The 19467-nt window shown below is 41.0% G+C and overlaps 4 protein-coding genes and 2 non-coding genes across 7 annotated transcripts; 5 read left to right on the top strand and 1 right to left on the bottom strand.

The window, feature by feature from the left end:
- Positions 1–8673: 8673 nt before the first annotated feature.
- Trnag-gcc lies at positions 8674–8744 on the top strand. The gene has a single exon. It is a non-coding gene; the product is annotated as a tRNA-Gly (tRNA).
- Positions 8745–11157: 2413 nt separating this feature from the next.
- LOC108109291 (F-box only protein 39) lies at positions 11158–14239 on the top strand. The gene is made up of 6 exons (XM_017217785.2): positions 11158–11469; positions 11523–11662; positions 12477–12725; positions 12790–13134; positions 13192–13626; positions 13873–14239. The coding sequence occupies exons 1-6, from the start codon at positions 11382–11384 to the stop codon at positions 14149–14151; spliced, it is 1536 nt and encodes a 511-aa protein (XP_017073274.1). The 5' UTR covers positions 11158–11381; the 3' UTR covers positions 14152–14239.
- On the top strand, positions 11939–12009 carry Trnag-gcc. The gene has a single exon. It is a non-coding gene; the product is annotated as a tRNA-Gly (tRNA).
- A 715-nt stretch (positions 14240–14954) lies between the features above and the next one.
- On the top strand, positions 14955–15287 carry LOC108109293 (nuclear polyadenylated RNA-binding protein 3). The gene has a single exon (XM_017217786.2). The coding sequence runs from the start codon at positions 14979–14981 to the stop codon at positions 15180–15182; it is 204 nt and encodes a 67-aa protein (XP_017073275.1). The 5' UTR covers positions 14955–14978; the 3' UTR covers positions 15183–15287.
- A 507-nt stretch (positions 15288–15794) lies between these two features.
- Positions 15795–18347, top strand: LOC108109174 (leucine-rich repeat protein SHOC-2). Of its 2 annotated transcripts, XM_017217600.1 has the most exons (6): positions 15795–16549; positions 16602–16784; positions 16869–17016; positions 17421–17732; positions 18066–18256; positions 18314–18347. In XM_017217600.1, exons 1-5 carry the CDS (start codon positions 16219–16221, stop codon positions 18229–18231), a joined length of 1140 nt encoding a protein of 379 aa, XP_017073089.1. In that variant the 5' UTR covers positions 15795–16218; the 3' UTR covers positions 18232–18256; positions 18314–18347. The 2 variants fall into 2 exon arrangements, with proteins under 2 accessions (XP_017073089.1, XP_017073088.1); XM_017217599.1 differs by lacking the exon at positions 18314–18347 and having other exon boundaries at positions 18066–18309.
- Positions 18348–18390: 43 nt separating this feature from the next.
- LOC108109175 lies at positions 18391–19278 on the bottom strand. Its single transcript, XM_017217601.2, has 4 exons — positions 19220–19278; positions 19026–19152; positions 18613–18968; positions 18391–18557 (listed from the first exon to the last, which is right to left on the bottom strand). The coding sequence occupies exons 1-4, from the start codon at positions 19276–19278 to the stop codon at positions 18404–18406; spliced, it is 696 nt and encodes a 231-aa protein (XP_017073090.1). The 3' UTR covers positions 18391–18403.
- Positions 19279–19467: the final 189 nt, after the last annotated feature.

Here is a 19467-nt window from a genome sequence, read left to right as displayed (position 1 = left end):
ATGCAAGGACTGCCAGCAGTCATGTCACTACCAAACCCGAGGAGTCACTACCCCTAAGGCACTCTTGAATTGAGTCTGATCAAATTAGAGTCTGTGGAGGATAGCAGGAGTGTGTGTGTGTGTGTTTTTGTTTGAGTGATGCTCTGGCTTGGCAGTGGGCGTTGATGGGGGGCGTACCTGGTAGCAGTGGGCGTCTGGAAGGTGTGGCTATGGGTGTCCAACAAGTTAAGTGAGTTCTAACGTAACTACCTTGATTCCGGTGGACTTGCTAATGCAAGATAAAAATGTTTATATCACATTTTGGGGTTGAAAAGGCTTGAATAAGTAATAGGTTTTCCGACTTGGCAAGGTTAAGCTAATTATTTGGTAATAAGAAAGTAACTTTGGTAATTATTTAGCAAACTATGCCTAGAAGTATGCTTTAAGAAATGTAATTTCAAGCATTCCTTCTACTTTGAGAAGCACTTTTGGATTATTACAGAACTTTTTACAGAACCCATATTCATTTAGTTTTCCCAAATCCTTTTACACTTTTCCTTTGGTATTTTATAAATACCATCTTTATCAGTCATAAAACTTGTAGTATTTGCAATCTCCATCGATCATGTAAGCTTTCCCCAAGAATGTTAAAACAAATCGTTGAATATTAGACAAACTGAAGTTCAATTTTTGTGGTAAAACTGGCTAAAACCTCGTAAGTATTTGAAGCTGCCACATTTTGCTCTTCGATTTGAGACACATACCATATATATATTTTTGCTTCTGGTGGCGCTTAAGCAGCTGAGTCTTCTTTCGTCAGCCACCCACACTGACAGTTTTCGATTGTTTGCATTACATTCTGGCCACATTTATGCAGAGATTCGGGTAACGGGAGGAGTGTACAAGGATTTGTATTTGGATGTGGATGTGGAGGCAACCAATCCTGCCAGTTGCCATGAGCTGGTTCCCCTTGTGCCTCTGCCTGTGTGTTATGCTTTACTTTTACTTCGATGCACACACAAAAGGCCATGGAAAACTGTCATTGGCAAAATCTAAACAATAAGTTTGTTATTTTTGAGCAGAGCCAACGAACCGAAAAAGGTCCTCTTGCCCCTTAGTCTTTGGTCTACTCCCCATTTTTGCGATAATGCCGCACCCTATGGAGGTTTAGGCAATTTTCCATAGACTCTGGTCTCTGGTTGACACACAATTTTCACCTCTCTTTTCCAATGCTGCTGGTGAGTTCCTGTGACGCAAAGCTAATTGATTTCAATTTTCCATTTTATGGGTACTTTCAGGCGACTAGTTAATAGTGCTAATATCTGCAATTGTTTGCCTAACATGCATTATTAGTTGCAGAAACTGCAAAAGTACGCCATAATCAATTTTGAATAATTGTCCAACAATTTTGCAATTTCCACGCAAACACTCGCTCTTGCTCCGAAAAAAGCCAGTAACTGAGGAAAATTTACATATTTGACAGCCGTGTCATGGTCAGAAATGGAATAGTTTTCATTTTTCCCAGCCTGTGTGACACTTCTGGCCAAACACACACACACACACACTTTTTGTACAAATATTTTGACAATTTGACTGGCAGTTGATTTGGTCGACATCTAAAATTATGGCCAAAAATTTCACACTCCCTCTGCATGTCAAGCAATTAAATTCAAATTGTTTTTCATTTGCTTTATTAGATAGATGAAATAGTTTATTAAAGAGTCATAGCGAGGTGGCAAGGTGTTGAAGTGGTGGTGGTTTTTAATTTTACAGGTAGTTTGCTGTTTGATTACACTCTGGCTTGCTAATCAATAAATTGTAGACAGAAAGGTGAGGGAAATCATTTATTTATGACTTTAATTTAGTCAAGTTGGCTGCTGATGAACAGCTAGAGCTATTACAGAACCTCTCTGTCTTAGTTTGGAATTTAATACTGGTCAGTTATTGCAGTCATAAAGAAAACAATTACCAGAAGAAATGTTGACAGGCATATTTAGTGCTCCTTGCTAGCACACTCATTGACCTTAGCACATTGAAAAAATGGCTCTTTGTGTTTGACAACTACAATGGTTTTATTGGGACACCGTACTAAATTTATGCTGCCAAAATGCCAAATTATGTACACTTCATTTCGTGTACAATAACGAGGGAGAAAGAAACCCACACGCGCCATAGATTTCGCACTTTCGCCGTTGAAGGAAACTTCCACATCAGGTGCTGGCCAGGTGGCTGCCAAGGCTTGACCTGAACTTGGGGGTCAGTTTATTGTTTACCCACCCATACATACTTACAGGGAAAAGCTGTGGACGTGCCAATAGCTAGCCGGAAAGGGAGGAGAATGGAAATGGAGATCCTTGTGGCTGGCTCTGGCCCTATGTGAATACATAAACACATGCGAACTCGACAAATTCGACACAAATGTGAAAATGCGACAAGATTTATGCCAAAGTAATAAATATAAATGCGGTTTTGAGTAGAAAATAGAAACATAGCAGCATTTCCCGCACACAAAGGTGCGTTTACATAGGATATATATATATCCTATATATACATATATATAGACGGACTGGGGCAGTAAATCATTGCGGTTGGGGCTGGCAATTTATCGTGCCGCCCTCTTATTCGTTCTATCCATCTGGCCATATGTTACAGGAGTGTAAATATTGAAATAACTTAAGGAAGTCGGCTTGGAATTCCTTGGACTGGCCAACTGGTTGTGTGGACATCGAGGCGCCCCAATAAATCACACGAAAAAGAGCATTGAATGCCGTACCACCGGGCGCATACGTAATCTATTTGAAAACGGCATTGGCAAAGGCAAAAATGCCACTCCACTCTAGATTTTTTTTTTCATTTTTGGCTTACCAATCAGAAACTCCTACTCCGCTACTCGTAGCTGCTTCATCCGAGGGCGTCGACTAGCAAAAATATGCAAAATTTGCAACCTTTTCCGAATTTATGGTTATTTGTGTTGCACTCTTAATGCTATTGAACTTGCACTTAACAAATGGCATGGCGCCCAGTCCGGTCCGATTCGCCCGCTTCAGATTCAGTTTCGCCCAGTTGCACTCCATTTAGACGATGAAATAAACGTTGCCACTGCCACACATCTACACCCACACCCCATTTACCCACTCGCAGCCCCTTTCTTTTTGTGTTTTTGGCTGTCTCTCAAAACATTTTAGTTACATTTTGTATATTACATTTCAATATGCGTCTGTGATATGCGCTGGCAAATTGAAAGGCAAACGAAATAGCTTTTATATATCGAAAATAGTAGAATTCAGGGGTCCACTCTTGGGTCAGTATTTACAGGATGAAACTTGAATTTAATAGTAAATCAGACTACAATATATTCCTGCTAAAATCACAACCAAAATCAGTGTAGTTTTTCCTTCTATTGCAGCACATTTAGCCGCCTCTTTTGAGGCATCTGACAACCCGCCCACTAATTAAAATCCATATGGGCCAGCTAACTGACAATAATTAGCACACAAAAGCGTGCAAACAAACACACAATTAAAAGTGCATAAATATGCAAGAATTGTGCATGTTGGCAAAGGTCTTGCCATAATGCAAGCCCCCCGCCCTGCTGTGGGTATAAAAACTAAAGGCATTATAATGTCAGGCTGGCTTTTATGCACACGTCAGGCTAATCGCTAGCACAAACACACCTCTTACAGGGTGGTGGTATACTACTGAACACCGCCCTTTCCTAAACCCCCTCGTGCTTGTGCAGGGCAAATAGAGCGAAACCATAATTGTTGTACTTGGCAACTTGAGTTCACTCCTCGCTTTTTGTGTCCTCGTCAGCAGCCGCCGTTGGGGCCATGAAATATGAATAATGTCAGTCCCAGTTTCAGTCCAAATCCGAGCATGGAGCAGCTACCCACTCGGCAGTTTGATGTGCGTAGTATTTGCTAAACCCATTTAATGAACCCCCTGCTCCTAGTCCTAGTCCGACTCCAGCTCTTGCTCTTTCACTAATTTCGCTTAATTCGCTGCCAGCGGGTGATTCGCTCTTCATAGGTATGATAGTTTGACTTGGCCCAGCTTTTGGTATTATTTTTAATGAAATGGTGCGGGTGGAGTCACTTTCACAAGCCCGTAACTGCAAATTGGCGGTACTTTCCGGTGACACGGCGACTCGTGGCAGGATGTAACAGGATGAGGTATTTGCATTTTTACCGCCTGACAGTTAAATATTTGTGAAGCCACGTGCTGGTAATTAAAATGCCTAATGGTTTAGCCTTTGTGTGCTCCAAGCAACCTGTTCTAGGTTGATAAAAAGATTTCAAGGATAATCATAAACATTTTATGAGATGGCTTTGGGAGGGAGGAAGTTTATCAGGAAACGAGAGTCAAAGAGAGCTACTAATTGCTGTTATGAAAGGGGTTTCATTTAGTATTATAGAATATTTCTTAAATATTTATTTTAAAAATCTACAAAAAAGTTCCTTTAATAGTTTCCAATCATAAAAACTAAATGAAATCGAAAAACCTTTCTGATTTCCATGAAAATGCCCAGTTTCCCCCTTACGTGGCCATAAAAAACTAAAGAATTGAATATAGTTTTCCCCCAGTATGCAATTAAATGTCGCATGTTCCGTTGGGGCCATCCACAGGATGTCCAAGGACCAAACAACCTGTCACGAAATGTCAGTCGGCGTGACCGGCTCCACCATTGGGAACCACATGTCAACGCTGATGCGAAAATTGTGAAGGGCGGATACTTTCGCTGAGCTGGACTGGATGGTGCAAATATACACAATATATTATGCAAATTGCATATTAAGCTGAAAGCTGCATTTTAATTATATTTATAGGCTGGCACGCCCAATTTTTGCCAGCTAATAATTTCTTAATTAACTTAACAAATTCGGGTCAGTGCTGAAAAACAAAGAGCACGCTCGTCAATAAATTGGTTTAAATTTAAATCATTTAAGGGAATAAACAAATAACTTGGAGGTTATATGATAATATACAACTTTTTATACATTCCAAAATCCTCTCAATGGCAACATTCCAACTTTACTTACTTAATGACTTAAAAATGTTCTCATGGAAGGCCAATGCAAATTTAACTTGCCCCACGAAAACCGCATTCATAACCTCGATCGGTTTATTTGTACATATTTGTCTTTCGAAAGCAACTTTCAGGTTGCAGACTGAAGGACAAAGGACTATGGACTATGGACAGCCCGTTGGCAAAACGAATGTTGTGGACAGAATTAAATTTTTAATGTACACGCTCCTTGAAGAGCGAGTTTGGAAGTGATGTCCTAGGTAAATATATACAGCGAAACTTCTGTATGTTTTCTATAAACAAATATGTAGGCAATCCTAAATGAAACCTTTCCCCAAAAATAATTTCTTAAGAATTTTTCTTAACTATAAAATTCCAACTTAGAAGTCTCAGTTTCTTCAAAAAAAACTTATAAACTATAAAGTTATAGCTTCTGTTTTCAATTGTCATCACATTTACTCTTCAAAGATTCATCACACCGAAGGCACACTGTACTCACACTTTTCAACCAGGAAAGTTGAACGCTTTTAATATGCCAACCAACGTGGGGAGTTCCTGGTGTTTGCATGTGTGCAGGCGATGTAATGAAATCCCTTTAAATGTTTATGAAAAATTCATGACGCGTGCAAATGGCGCGAAAACAAGTTGGCCCGCGAGTGTGTGGGCCAAATTGGGAGTGGCTCACAAGGGGGAGAGTCTTGGTGTGGTGTTGTTGCACGAAACTGGACGAAGGACGATTGCATGGGTGAAAATGATGGCGCCAAGCTTTGCCGGACACGCAGTGTTGCATGCAAAATATGTTATGAAAGGAATTCGGACGTTGTATTGTGTATTACCAACGTTGGTTTTGTTGCTGCTGCCGTTGGTCTGGCCAAGAGTTGGACACGTACATCAGCCCGTGCGCCCAATAAGTGAGCAAGTGCATGGACATGGACGCCTCGAATCGCACGTGATCACAAAAATGAATCCATTTGTTTGTTAACTCATTTTATCTCAATTATGCGCAAACAATGGGATTAAAGGCAGCAACAAGAGCAAACAAAAAAATGTACACAAATAAATGGGAAATGATGGAAAAGCCAGTAAAGGCGAAAGCATTACCAGTTAAGGATGACAAGAATGTCGTAATATTGCATTAATCTGATTTTTTCTGCTATATTCCAGCATTTAAGCTGCATAAATGGAGATTCCTCTCAGTTTTTAAGATTATGTGATATTCTTGAAACGATTTTTATGACCAACTCGCATAATATTTAAACATTTTTCAATACTTTAGAAGGATTATCCTTTTTGCCATCCCTAACTCCACTTTTGCAGCATACTTATATGCGGGCGCGTCAATGCGCGAACAGGAGGCCAACACTAAAGAGAGGGACACAGGGAGAGGTCGTTTTCGAACAACTTTGACCGTTTCAATACTAATGAGGCTGTCAAGTGTTTTGCATAAAAAACCGGCCAAAAAGTGTAGGGAGGAAGCCCATTCAGTTGGGGTGGCTTTTTTATGTTAATGGTTAACACACACGCACAACGGCCTCTTGCTCTAGCTCTGTGTGTGTGTGTGAGTGGGGCACGCACACACAAGTAAATTAAACTAGGCAGAACGCCGTTTGTAGTGCAAGTCAATTTTTCGATAATTTGAAAAGTTTATTTAATACAAAACGTGATTCAATTACAAAACTGACCGAAAAATACACACGCACTCGACTACATGGATTCTGGTGGTATAGGTAACGTGTGTATGGGAGTTAGGTGGTATATCTGATGTCCACTACTTGACCAAAAAAAAAAGGCAAAAAATGTAGTTTACGCTTGTAAAGCGCAGCGTGTGCGCCATTTTCGCAGCTGTCCTTTGACTTGGCCATTATTGTTGCTGCCGTTCGTGCCGCACAATGGCGCTTTGTTAATGTAACGGAAATGTTGTCGGGAAGTTGGTGGCACATGTTTTGATCCTGGTCATTATGCTATTTTCTACTGGTTTTTTACAGGTTACCCAGAAGCTGTTGCGACTGTTCAGCTTGTACTGAGCAGAGAGCTACTACCGTAAAGGTCTTTCATATTTCTTATAGTAACTTTAAACTAGTCTGTCATCAGTTCAGTGAAGACCCAATTATATTGCTTAGTTAAACACCAAACCCAAAAAGAGGAACTAAATTAATAAATATATAAACTTCTCTCAAGACAAGCCAAACCATAAATATAAAAACTTTTCCAATTAATTCAAAGACCTTAATTCACTAAAATATTCTTCGAAGAGTATTAACATTTTGTTATCCCAAGGATAATTCTTTTAGCTCTTTCCGCTGCTACCTTACTTTTTCATTTCTTTTTTTTTTTTTTTTTTTTGTCAACTTGCCGCCAAACCAATGAATTTTTATGCAAATTGCAGTCGCCTTGCAGTTGACAACCTCCTCGTCGCCAAGTAAAGGAAGCTGCCGACGCACTCCCAAAAACTTTTTCCCTTTCCACGGCAAACACTTGAGGCATTTGCCCATAAATCTTTGAGCAGTTTTCGCCACCCCCAGAGTTTTGGCTTGGTTTCTTGAGATGGGTTTTAGGGCAGGGGTAAAGTCTGGGCCTTGTTTACCTTGTTAGCTTGGCAGAGGACTCGAGGGGTGCTCTGTTCTGAAAAATACTCGAGGCAATCAAATGGAATTTGCATAATTTGACAATTGTTTTCAAATTGCAATAACAATTTTAGCTTAATTGTTTTGAACACCAACCAGCCAGCGAGCCAACCAGCCAGCCTGCCAACCAGCCAGCGAAAATATTCTTTGCATTGGCGCTGCCTTAATTCCCATTCATTTGATTAGTAGGCCAAAGTTGCTCCTCTTCTATACATTTTTGGGGGGCCAACTGCCAGAGGCAGAAACTTTTTCAATTCAATTGTTAAATAAATATTTTACAAATAATTGCTGGCGAAAAAAAGTTTCCTATTTTTATATGGCACTTTTTTTAATGGCCACACAATTTGCTGCGTTTAGCAGGCCGCCAGTCCCACCCATTCCGTAGGGCAGCAAAATTCCTTCCGATGAACCGCAGCTGCTGCACAATTAAAATGCATGACTATTGTCAAGCCAAATTGCTTGCTGGCTGGTGACAATGGCAGAACAATTGAGTCCGGATGGTACGGAAGTCGAGGGGACCATCGCATCGCCGTTCTGCAAAATTGCTGATGTGATTGAGCCCTATACACGAGAGTATATGTTTATGCAAACTTTTTGGGCTTTAAGTTATCCACTCACCACAAAAACTTTGCATAAGCAGCAGCTGCTCTCTAGGATTTCATTGTTATTTTAGGCAGTTTCGAGCTGTCACAAAGTTTGCCAGAAAATGGACAAAACCAAGTTTCGAAATAACCAATGTGCAATCGGATCAAACAAATGTCTGCCTTTGCCTTTGTTAAGTAGATGGTAAAAAAGATTAAGGAAGTTTCAAAATGTATGTCGAAGGTGCGTATCTGAAGAAAATTGTCATATACTCGTATATTAGGTATACGAATGTTATTTTGGAAAGAAAATTTAAAGAATTATACAAAAATAAAGATTTGAGGGTGCTCACTCCCTATCTCAATATTAAGATAAGAATTTAATTAATTTTAAGTTCTATTAATAAATTATTTTTAACTCCTCTAAAAATAGGACATTTTTTGAAACCCCTTCCTTCACCAAGCATCGGTGGTTCAGTGGTAGAATGCTCGCCTGCCACGCGGGCGGCCCGGGTTCGATTCCCGGCCGATGCAAATCAATTTTTTTTTTCAATAAGACAAACATTTATTTTGAAAATAACCCGCTTTGCTTAAATTCCAAGAAGTGAATTCAAGTCAATGAAACCTTTTAGAAAATGGCCAAAAACCAGGACTATTAACCCATTTCCCTTTCAAAGTATCAATAAATTTGAATTCAAAACTCCCTCGCCAAAGGAAAAGCCCTCCGAGTGGCCATTAAAATGCAATTCACAAATGCACAGTCAAGTCACAACACATCAACCTCCTTAGCGATGTCGCCCCAAAGCAGAAGTCCACAATTTACATAACCACATGGCCAAAATGGCCAAATGGCAGAATGTCAGAATGGGTCAAGTCAAGCAGTCAGGCAGTAGTTAAAATGCTACAAAATTATACATTAAATTCCGAAACTCGGAAACATCCGATGGCCAAACAATGGCCCCCAAACAGCTGCCAGTGCGATGCACCTGAGCAAGGCCATGCAACCAAACAAACCGGCAAAGCCAACAATAACAGGACTTGTTGGCCTGGTCGGCTCCTGCCGGCTTGGTTAGCCAAGCCAACCAGCCACTTCCTGTTTTCCAGTTTAAGCCGCCGACCCACCAGCACGCACAGAGGTATATCCATATGCATATTTTGACCGGCAAACCCCAACCATAATTTTCACAAATCCCAACTAGAGGTGCGAAAGAGTTGAACTCATAAAAAAGTTGTTTAGAAATAAAAATTAGTCTTTGTTGAAAATTGTTGCAGATTAAATTTTAAGAAGTTAGGAAACATATTTATGAAGATACTTTTAACGGTGATATATACATACTTTAAGTAACCATTTTTTTTTAAATTAAAAAAAGATTAAAGCTGAACTCACGTAGTCATCTCTAATCGCTGGTCAGTTTTAATGGAGCTTGCACACAATTCCGCAGCCCTGGAAAAGGCTAGGAGAGATGACGGCCATCTGGGCCGGCAGACACAAATAAGGTTTTTGGGTTAAACTGCAAGTTTTTGTTGACATTTAAATTTGCATAGGAACATTTTGGTTGCAGGCCTGGCCTGTCATATTTGATGTTTTCGCAACCGAAGGCGGAAGGGCGCTCTTGCCAACTGTCAGCCGCCTGGCTGTGTGCATATGTGTGCACATGGTGGACTGAAGTGTGTTTTAACTGGTTTTAAAATTGTTTTAATTAAGCCCGTATTGCGCATTGTTGCAGTTCTCGCTCTCTCGTACCAGCTGAATTCTCCCACTAGTTCCCGGGCTCATTCAATATTCAGCATATTTTTAAGTGCTTGGGCGCGGAAAAATTCCATGATCCTAAAAGTATGCAACGCAAAAAGGAAATTGCAATACGGAAAAGTTGCCGCTGTTTTTTTTCGCTAAATAAAAATACGGAAAAGCGAAGCGAAGGGCTAAAAAGGAGCCAGGAAAATGGTCAAATGCCTTTCTTGGCGTTGGCCCATCAACATAAACAGCTGTTTCCGCTAAGTGTACCTGGACACTCCGGCAACTTGGCTATATTACGTATACGTAAGTAGTGAGTGTATTTGTGTGTGTGGAGAAAATGACAATGCACAAGTGGACAGCGGAAAATCGGAAAACGGGATAACAGCTGGCTCAGTTGGTGGCATCGTCAAGGAAACGACGATGGCATCCTTTCGTGGCCTGATGGAATTTTCATCCGCCTTCTGCGGGCAAAGTGGGGTCAAGTGTCAAAAGCGAAGAATAAGATAACTGGCAAAGATTGGTAAGTAGCTAACAGCTTCTTTGACTCAAGTAATGCTGTACTTTCCTAATGTATGGGGTAGATTAGAGGCATTATGATATTGCTTAGCAAAACCAATTTGCTTATGTGTTTAAAGAGACTAAAGTATGCAAAATACAATTTGTATAGAACTATACAAATTTCTTTCAGTGCACGACTACTCCAGACACGTGCATATGCACTTAAAGCGTCTACAGATATATGGAAGCACATGCAATAAGATGCGGATCGATCAGATCACCACAAATCCAAACAGCTCAAGTGTTTATTTATAATTTACACCTCGCCAGCCAGCAGGGGCATCAACAAGTTGCCCCAGTTCGGTGCCACGGAACGTAGGCCCTAAGACCTTGCCCAAAGTGCCGGTGTCTAATTTTAAAATCGGAATAATGAAAACAACAGAGAATCGGAATCACAACAGTTGCCATATCTCGAGCGTAGTTCCAAGCATCAACAAAAAGATCAACAAAAGAAATAATAACCAAAATAAATCGGAAAAAGCTATGAAGAGAAGAAGGCTGAAAACGCAGGTCTTTGGCAATTTGTGTGGGGCGGCGAGAACCTAACAATTTCGAACACGAGAAACTGAAAAACGTTTTTTTTCCGATTTTTTTAGTTTCAGTTTTCGAAAATAGCCAACAGAGCGATTTGAATATGTGAAAGAATCACAATCTATTCGGGAGACAGTCGCTGGCCAAACGCGACGCAACTGCGAGTGCAGCGGACAGTCGATCGGTCCAACTATATAAAAATAAACCGAAAGCAAGAAGAAGCCATCTGAGCAGGCTGTGCCAAAAAAAAAATTCAAAATTAGAGTACATATAGTTCAGTGCGGTCGTTTGGGTTGTAAATAATTCAAAAGTTCGTACAATAATAATAACAATATATCACAAACATGAGTGCAATGAGTGTGGGGCGCAAAGGCAGCGGGCAGTTGGAGGTTATGCAAAAGGCTGGCTGGAAGATCGATGGAGATGAGAAGGGTAATCAAAGGAGTCACATGACAGAGCATCATAATAATCTCTTACCCATACAGCCTGCTACATCGATGTTGATGAGGATGAGGAACAGGACACTGAAAACATGATAGAATCGAATTGGCGTTATCTACCTGATTTGGTTCTTGAACAAATCTTTACCTACCTCAGCCCCAAAGAGCGCTACTATGCCGGACTGGTGCGTATACAGAAATAACACGAATAATAGTTGGAAAGTTTCGTCACATAAAGTTCTTATGTATTACTGTATTATTAACAGCATTATATAGACTTTATGTCACCTCTATAATTTATCAGGAGTAAAATTTCTAGAATTCGAGTTCTTTCGCCTGGAAATCCCAAAATTACGAAGTATCTTGACAAGAAATTTAAAGACCGATCTATAATTCTATATATAGAATGCTTAAAAAGCCTCAAATTTAAGTTAAGATTTGGGAGCTTAAGCTCTCACCAAGCATCGGTGGTTCAGTGGTAGAATGCTCGCCTGCCACGCGGGCGGCCCGGGTTCGATTCCCGGCCGATGCATATCTACTTTTTTTCTTTAATTAAATATTTTTACTTCTATGACCTTAAACTAAAAACTTAAATTTATGGTCTTCTTACTTAAAAGCACTATACGCTAATATTATTTTTGGCTCAAAGTCTTACAAAATGTTTAACCAAAAATTCAGTATGTTTACATTACAATGGCACATCCGAGCTGACCTTTGAAAAAAACAGACAAATAAGTTCATATGGCATTGTTTCCAGTACCAACAACAGCTGTTCGCTGTCGTAAAAAATACAGAATTGCCTATGCTAAAAGCGAGAGTTGTTTAGTTTTCTTGATTTTATGCAGCTTATCTTTTAGGTGGAAAAGTATAATTTATAGTTGTTCAATGATAAAATCATTATCTAATCTTTGCAAAATTTGTAGACAAAGTTTACGAACATATGTTTATACTTACAACTCCTATAGCTAAAGGGTGTTGATCTTTTGTGATATTTTAAAGGTTTGCCGACAGTGGTACAGAGCCTTCTATTTGCCAACGGTTTGGAATAACTTTTTGGTTGACGATCGCACCCTCACCAAACCAAAGTATAACTACTACTCCGGCTGGCAATTTTGCCTGGATCACATGCGAACACAGTTTTGTCTCTCAAAGATTGGAAAGTATTTGCGAGGGATCGAGTTTCGTCCATGGCACAGTTTCAATAATATTTTCCAATTCATGACTATGTTGACTTGGAATATTGATAAGGTAACATAAACTTATTTTGATTTCATTTATTATTTTCAAAATATATAATATTAAACTATTCCAGGGTAGAGAGGAGAATCCTGGTACAGAGTTCATTGGCATTGGTCGCCGAATCAGAACACTTGTCTATCACTTTCCCTGTAATATGTCTCAGCCCAATGACCCGGAGGGAATCAAGTTGTTCGGAACTGGAGGTCAATTGCTAAGGGTTTTGAAGGAGTTGCTCCTGCGATTGACAGACCTTCACACCCTCAAGTTAGTGGACTTTGTTCTAGAGCGTTACGAGGCAAATCATTTGCTGGACGAGGTGGTCTGCAGCTGTTGCACGAAGATGAGGGTCCTCAATCTGGTGAATGTCACCACAGTGCACTGCCCCATCATGCATGTGGGTCTCTTTCTCAATCTGCAGGTGAAAACGATTTAACAGAGGTTGTTATCACAGCGATGAATAAATATTTGGATTTAGGTGCTCACCATATCGCCCCAGAACATAGATGACGATGTTTTGTCCCTTCTGGCGGACACCAAATTGCGCCACTTGCACTTGCTACAAAACTGCTACACACCAAACCACCTGACAATAAGTGCCTGCGGCGTTAAGGCCTGGCGGAATGTGAAGAAGACCAATCCCCGACTGCGTGTCCACCTGCGAATGGAGAACCTGACGGACGGCGAGGTGGTGATGCAGCCGGAGGCACCTGTCCACAGCATCACGTACTGTGCACCGCAGACCCGTATTCGGGCCGAGCTCCTGGTCCGCATGGTGGACCACTACCGGAACACCCTGGCTGTCTATGGCCACGAGCTACTGCCGCGCTTTTCCAGCCCCAAGCCTTTTCACAGCCGCATCGACAGCTTGATGTTGCTTATGTGCCGGCAATGCCACAATGTGGACACTCTGGTGAGTATACTTGCAACATAAGCAATCGGTTAGATATTGAAAATAGTGACTAAAAAATGAGTTAATGGGTCAGAAAATGATATATCTAAACTTGATCATATTATTTTCTAGTATTATGTACATATCAACTCACTTATCAGAAAGAATAACTTATAACTTAACAATCTTTTAACTAAATGACTAATTTTAGGGGTATTTCTCAAACTTATAAACAGCCACTTAACACCCTATCACCATATTTCACAGATCATCCGCGAGAAAGTCTCCACCTCGACGCTTTTGCTGATTGCACGAACTGCCAAGAATCTGCAGCATCTGCATGTACGAAGATTTGCAGTGATTCTGCGATGCGACTGGCCAAGACATCCGGAATGGAGCGATGAGTTTAACTCCTGGCTAAAGAAAAACTCCCGATCCTACGAGGCTGTCGAGCGAGAGATCTCCTTGATCTTGGGCTACAAATGGCGGCTGCTCAACGATCAGGACTTCAAACAGCTGACTGTGAATGTCAAATCAGGAACCTAGACTTCAGAGATTTGACTAATTCTGTATCCCCCTTTAAGACTTGTGATAAACGGTGTAGAGCTTTAATAAATAACCCAAATATGTAAAATAATTAACAACTTACTTGGGGGCTATTGAAGTTTACTTTACATTCGGCTCTGTTTGTCCACCTTGGTGTGAAATTCCCAAAATTACAGATACAAAAATCATTTAAAAGGCTGATGCATCCGAGGCAAATGCATCAGTTGAAGATATACACCAGAAATATGCAAGCTGTGATTGGACTCATTGCACTTTTGCTCATCATTGCAGCCGCTTTTGCTGTACCTCATCATGGAGGACATCCACACTACGATCCACACCACGACCCCCACTACGATAGTCACCACGATTTCCATCACGATCCTCATTACGATCCCCACCATCATGATCATCATTATTGAAGAAGTAAAGGAACTGAAAATGATTTCTGGAAGAAACTTCTTTAAAAAAGTTCTAGGATATTCAAAAGGTATTTTAAACTCACAATAAAGATTGATTGGAACTTTAGAAAAAAAGCATCCAAACTTTGTCTTATTACTTATTTCTAGAAGAAAAGATTTACCAATAATAATACCAAGCTGATGTGCAAAATAAAGCCAAAATGAATAATTACCTACTCGCACTGAAAGGGGGAAATACAAATCATAAGGCAATTTACACCTTTGGGCAGGTGAAATTCAATTCATTTCGTTTGTTTGTCTACGCTGTGATTGAAAGTCCAAAAAAAATCACCTAACAGCAACACGCTTAAAACCCAGTAGCATCTCCTCAGATTTGTCAGTCGGTTGTGAAATCTTGCCAGAAACATGAAAGCTGTAATCGCTCTTCTCGGACTCGTACTCTGCATTGCGGGAGCAATGGCTACTCCTGTCGTAGTTGGATTTCCTCTTCAGCTGCCAATTGGTGTGGGTTTCGGAGTGCCACCACCACCTCCTCCTCCACCGCCGCCTTATGGATATTATTCTTACCCCCCTCATCATCATCATCACGGATATGGATATGGATATTGAGAAACCAATGCGAGGGTGGGGGAAATATTTTTGAATTTAAAAGGCATCAGTATGTCGGCATGTGTGAACTTTCGAATACGAAATAAAACAATATTTATTATGTTATTTATGAAAAATTTTAAAAGTTTTGTGTGTTTGTTTAAGCAATTTTTAAAAAAGGTTTTTGACTATCTTTAAAGAAATCTTGATTTCTTCTTGATTAATTTGCAGTTTAAAAACTTTTCCGAAATGTATGACTTATTCAAGGAAATTTTTCGTGCAGGCTAAGCTTGGTTTTCCCTCCCAAATGCGCTTTCCATTGGCCATTTTAAGCTTGGTTTTCCCTGCAAAATGTGCTTTCCATTGGCCATTTTATGGAAACTTGTCATAACCCATTTCTTTTACCACAAAGCTTTCTCCTCAGCAAAGCTTCAGAAGCTTGCCCTTTTAGTTTGGCTTGCAGCAATGACCTTGAATGCAGCACAAGAACAACAACAATCAGGAAGAGGGAGCTGGGGTAGAATCAATGCAGCAGGAAAATTCAATGTCAGTGCCAAAGCTCGGAAGGCATTTAGCCGCCTCCAAAACAAAAAAGAGGTATACTTTCGGGCGCTCAGCACATTACGTATACGTCGGTGGACAGTGAACGACAGCGATGATGGGTGATTCGTTATTGAAACAATAAATAAGTAAGAAGAAAATAAAAATCAGAGACGTTTTGCTCGCGAGAAATTGCGACACGGCAGTGAGACAAATTTAGCCGAAAAAATATAGTAAAAACCGAACCGAAGGAGATTCTCGGTGGGGAGAGAGCAAACTGTTGCTGCTGATTCTAGTGGCGCTGCCACTGGGCCAGAGCCACTGGGTGGCTGTGGTGGCGCTGGTGGCGGTGGCAGTTTTGGTTTGGCGGGTGGCGGTGCCAAATGATGATCATGACCGCGTAGAGACGCAAATAAATATAATTGAAACACCATCAAACTATAAGCAAATAAAACCTGACGACGCCACCACGGTGCGGGCATTGTGTAACTGTAACGGTATCAACGCTATCGCCAACATGAACAAAACGATTCTCCACTGGAGCTACCTGAACTTCAAGGATGTGCCGATGGATCTCTTTCTCTACGAGGATCTCGAGGAGGTCTACCTCAAAGAGAACTTCATATCGGTTATACCCAAATGGTTGCTAAACATCACTACCCTAAAGTTTATCCATCTGGCGGGCAATAATCTCAGTGAGCTGCCTACCGATATCTATATGCTGGAGAACCTGGAGTTCCTGGACGTTTCTAACAATGAGCTGAAGGAACTGCCTCCCACCTTAGGTCTCCTGTTGAGTCTCCAGCAACTAAATGTCTCGGGCAATCAGCTAACCGAACTTCCAGTGGGTAAGTAGAACATCATGTCATGGAGCCATTCCTCTGCTTATTCCACTCTTAGAGCTGAGCAGCTTGCGCAATCTGGAGCACCTGAATATCGCCAAGAACCAATTTCGCCGCCTGCCGATACAGCTGAGCGAATGCGTCCGCCTGAACGAGCTCAATGTGAGCGACAACGAGGCGCTGCTCCACATCCCCGAGCGCATCTCCAACCTGCCCATGCTACAGTCCCTTGCCGCTGATCGTGAGTAGACCTGGGCATCGGGATCCGGATAGAGAGATGGTGGGTACTAGAAGAGTATTCTTAATATCTTTCTCTCGTTGTCAGGCTGTGCTCTCGTCTATCTACCGGCTGCACTCTCCAAGTTTATGAACCATGTGCGCATCTTCCACAACACGGCTATCAACTACATACCCATGGTCTACGAAAGGTTCTACCAAAACTTCTACGACAACCGCCAGAGAAGCACGCCCATGTAAGAATGCTACTTTGTTTATTCTTGGAATGATATCGATTTAGAGGTATTGGCAGTGCAATATATAAATAAATTGCAGTGATTGATTTATTTGGCAATCTTTTTGTCTCCTCTTTTTGTAAACAAATCTGGTCATAATTAAATTTCATTTAGGAAACCCAAAGAAAACAAAATGTTTGTTGAAAAGCGCATTACGCTTTTCTTGGCATGTTGCCTTTGAACATGACTAAGGGAATTTTAGTATATGGTAACAGATATAGGGAGAAAATTGCATAGAGAAAACCAATATATAGCAAATGTTCTATTGACTTTAGATACTTTATTGTTTTTACCAATTCGACCTATGGCTAGGATATCCTTTCTTTCTAATTTTGTCTTACTAACATATTATTCCCTTTTCCCAGCGCCATTCATCGGAAGGGTCTTTTTTGGATTCGCGAGTTAGAGAGCAACACCAGGCTGATGCTTCCCGTAGGCACTCGTACAGTATTTCCGGTTCCTTCTCGAGAAAATCGGGTCACACTCTACGACGACTGCCTGCATGCCGTTCAAACCCTGAATCGCTCTGTCCCCGTCTATGAGAACACCGCCCTGCATCGCCTGCTGCCGGAACCTTACATCAGTTCCCACATCAACAACGGCCCCATCGCCCGCTGCACGAACTCCACCTGCTCCAGATGTCTATACACCTCGTACTACTTCATGGTCGTGAAAAGGTGGGTCCGAGTTATGCTTACGTATGCTGGGCGTTAGTCATGTGGTCATTGTTTTGATATCACCGAAACCGGTCCGCTTTCTAATTGGGGCAGATGGACCTATCACAACCGCAAGAAGTACAGTGGGGACTGCATAAGTGGGCAATGTGTTACCAATGTAGAGGTTTTTAGTATAAGTATTAACACAAAGAGATTACCAAGTACATCCTCATTCTGACTTCGATTAGAATCTTCCTTTTTAAAGTTTTTTTACATTTTGGCTGGAATTACCTTTCATTTCGGGATATTCTTTTCAATCAAACCATTAGCTATATTAAAAATGCTTTCTTATAGGCGTGGCAGCACATCCAAGCAGCTCTTCACCTGCAACTTCTGCACCAACCGCTGTGCTCTCCTTTGGCTAACCAGCAATGACAAAAAGTACTACCAATTGACTTGGCGAGTGTCGGATGAAGACGATGATGATGATGATGGAGAACACGGATCCAGTGCCAAATAATCATTGGAATTTGGATGACCTCGTTGTATATAGTCATACATGTATAATTATTTAATTATTATCTTTAATTACCATTAATTAGTTTTGTACATGTCATGTAAATGCTATTGAACTATTGGCAACCGGCGCCTTTTGTCTAAAGGGAAAGCCTCCCCGCAATCTAATTCTACGCTTAAAGAAAACTCTGTGTGGGTCCTCGTTCATGAAGGTGTATATAGTCATCCAAAACGCAGTGATTGGCCTCTGGAAAGGCTTTTCGGCAATTGACACCATGGCGACCCATCCTAAAAGCATCTATATATCGACCGTCCAGCGTTCGATGTGGTCTATGGAATTTATATATCTTATATATTGCTATATTGAAAGGGAAAATCAGCTCACCTTAACAATCTGTGTAGAAGTTGCGCATAGAGTCCTCTGTGCTCGTCCACCTGACCATTCTCACAAATCAATCTCTCGAGACAGGCAGTTCCATTCTGACCCAACTGATTCATGTAACCCTCAGCGAACTTGAAAAGCAAAAGCTGAGGCTCATCCACTAGAAGACGAGCGGGAACCGATGGAGTAACTGGTTGGGTAATAGGTCCTTTAAGATTACGGGAACCATCCCATAGTTTCCACCAGTATATAGGAGTTTGTGGCTCATTGAATTGGTAGTGGAAGTTCATCAGCCAAACCAACTGGCGCCACACCTTTTTCTCCATAAACGGAACCGGAAATGCACAACCTGAAACAAACTTTAAAGATACATATAAATGTTGATCACTATTTTAAATAAATATTCAATGTCTAACCTTGATAACACCGCCGTTCTGATAAATTAGGAATCGCTTTTGTCTTCGATGATGTCGCCAGGATGTGAGATTAGTCTCCAAGGCAGTTACAGCCTCCAGGGCCAAAAGTAGAAGTACAATCTTGGCTCTAAGTTAGAGAGGATCTCCAGTCAGTTGAAATAAATCAAATATCACTTCACAGTTCATTAACTCACAATAGGTTCATATCGCCGCTTCTGTGTTGTCTGATCGAGCTCTGAAGAGCGTTTATCATCTCATTTCTTAGAATTTCAGTGCTATGCCATGGTTTTACTATAGGTTGTAAGATGAGTTGATAGTTTCAGAGAGAGGTGAGAAAAAGCACGTGCTTCTGTGGGTTTCCTACTTTTGCCTGTCAGACTAATTAGCGAACACTACGTCTGCACCTCTAGCGTCCACTGTAAGCGAAGGCCATGACTCTAGA

This window comes from Drosophila eugracilis, unplaced genomic scaffold, assembly GCF_018153835.1.
Source record: "Drosophila eugracilis isolate 14026-0451.02 unplaced genomic scaffold, ASM1815383v1 contig_1765, whole genome shotgun sequence".
Taxonomy (NCBI): domain Eukaryota; kingdom Metazoa; phylum Arthropoda; class Insecta; order Diptera; family Drosophilidae; genus Drosophila; species Drosophila eugracilis.
Note: the sequence above shows the minus strand (reverse complement) of the source record. Positions and strands in the feature narration are given on the sequence as shown.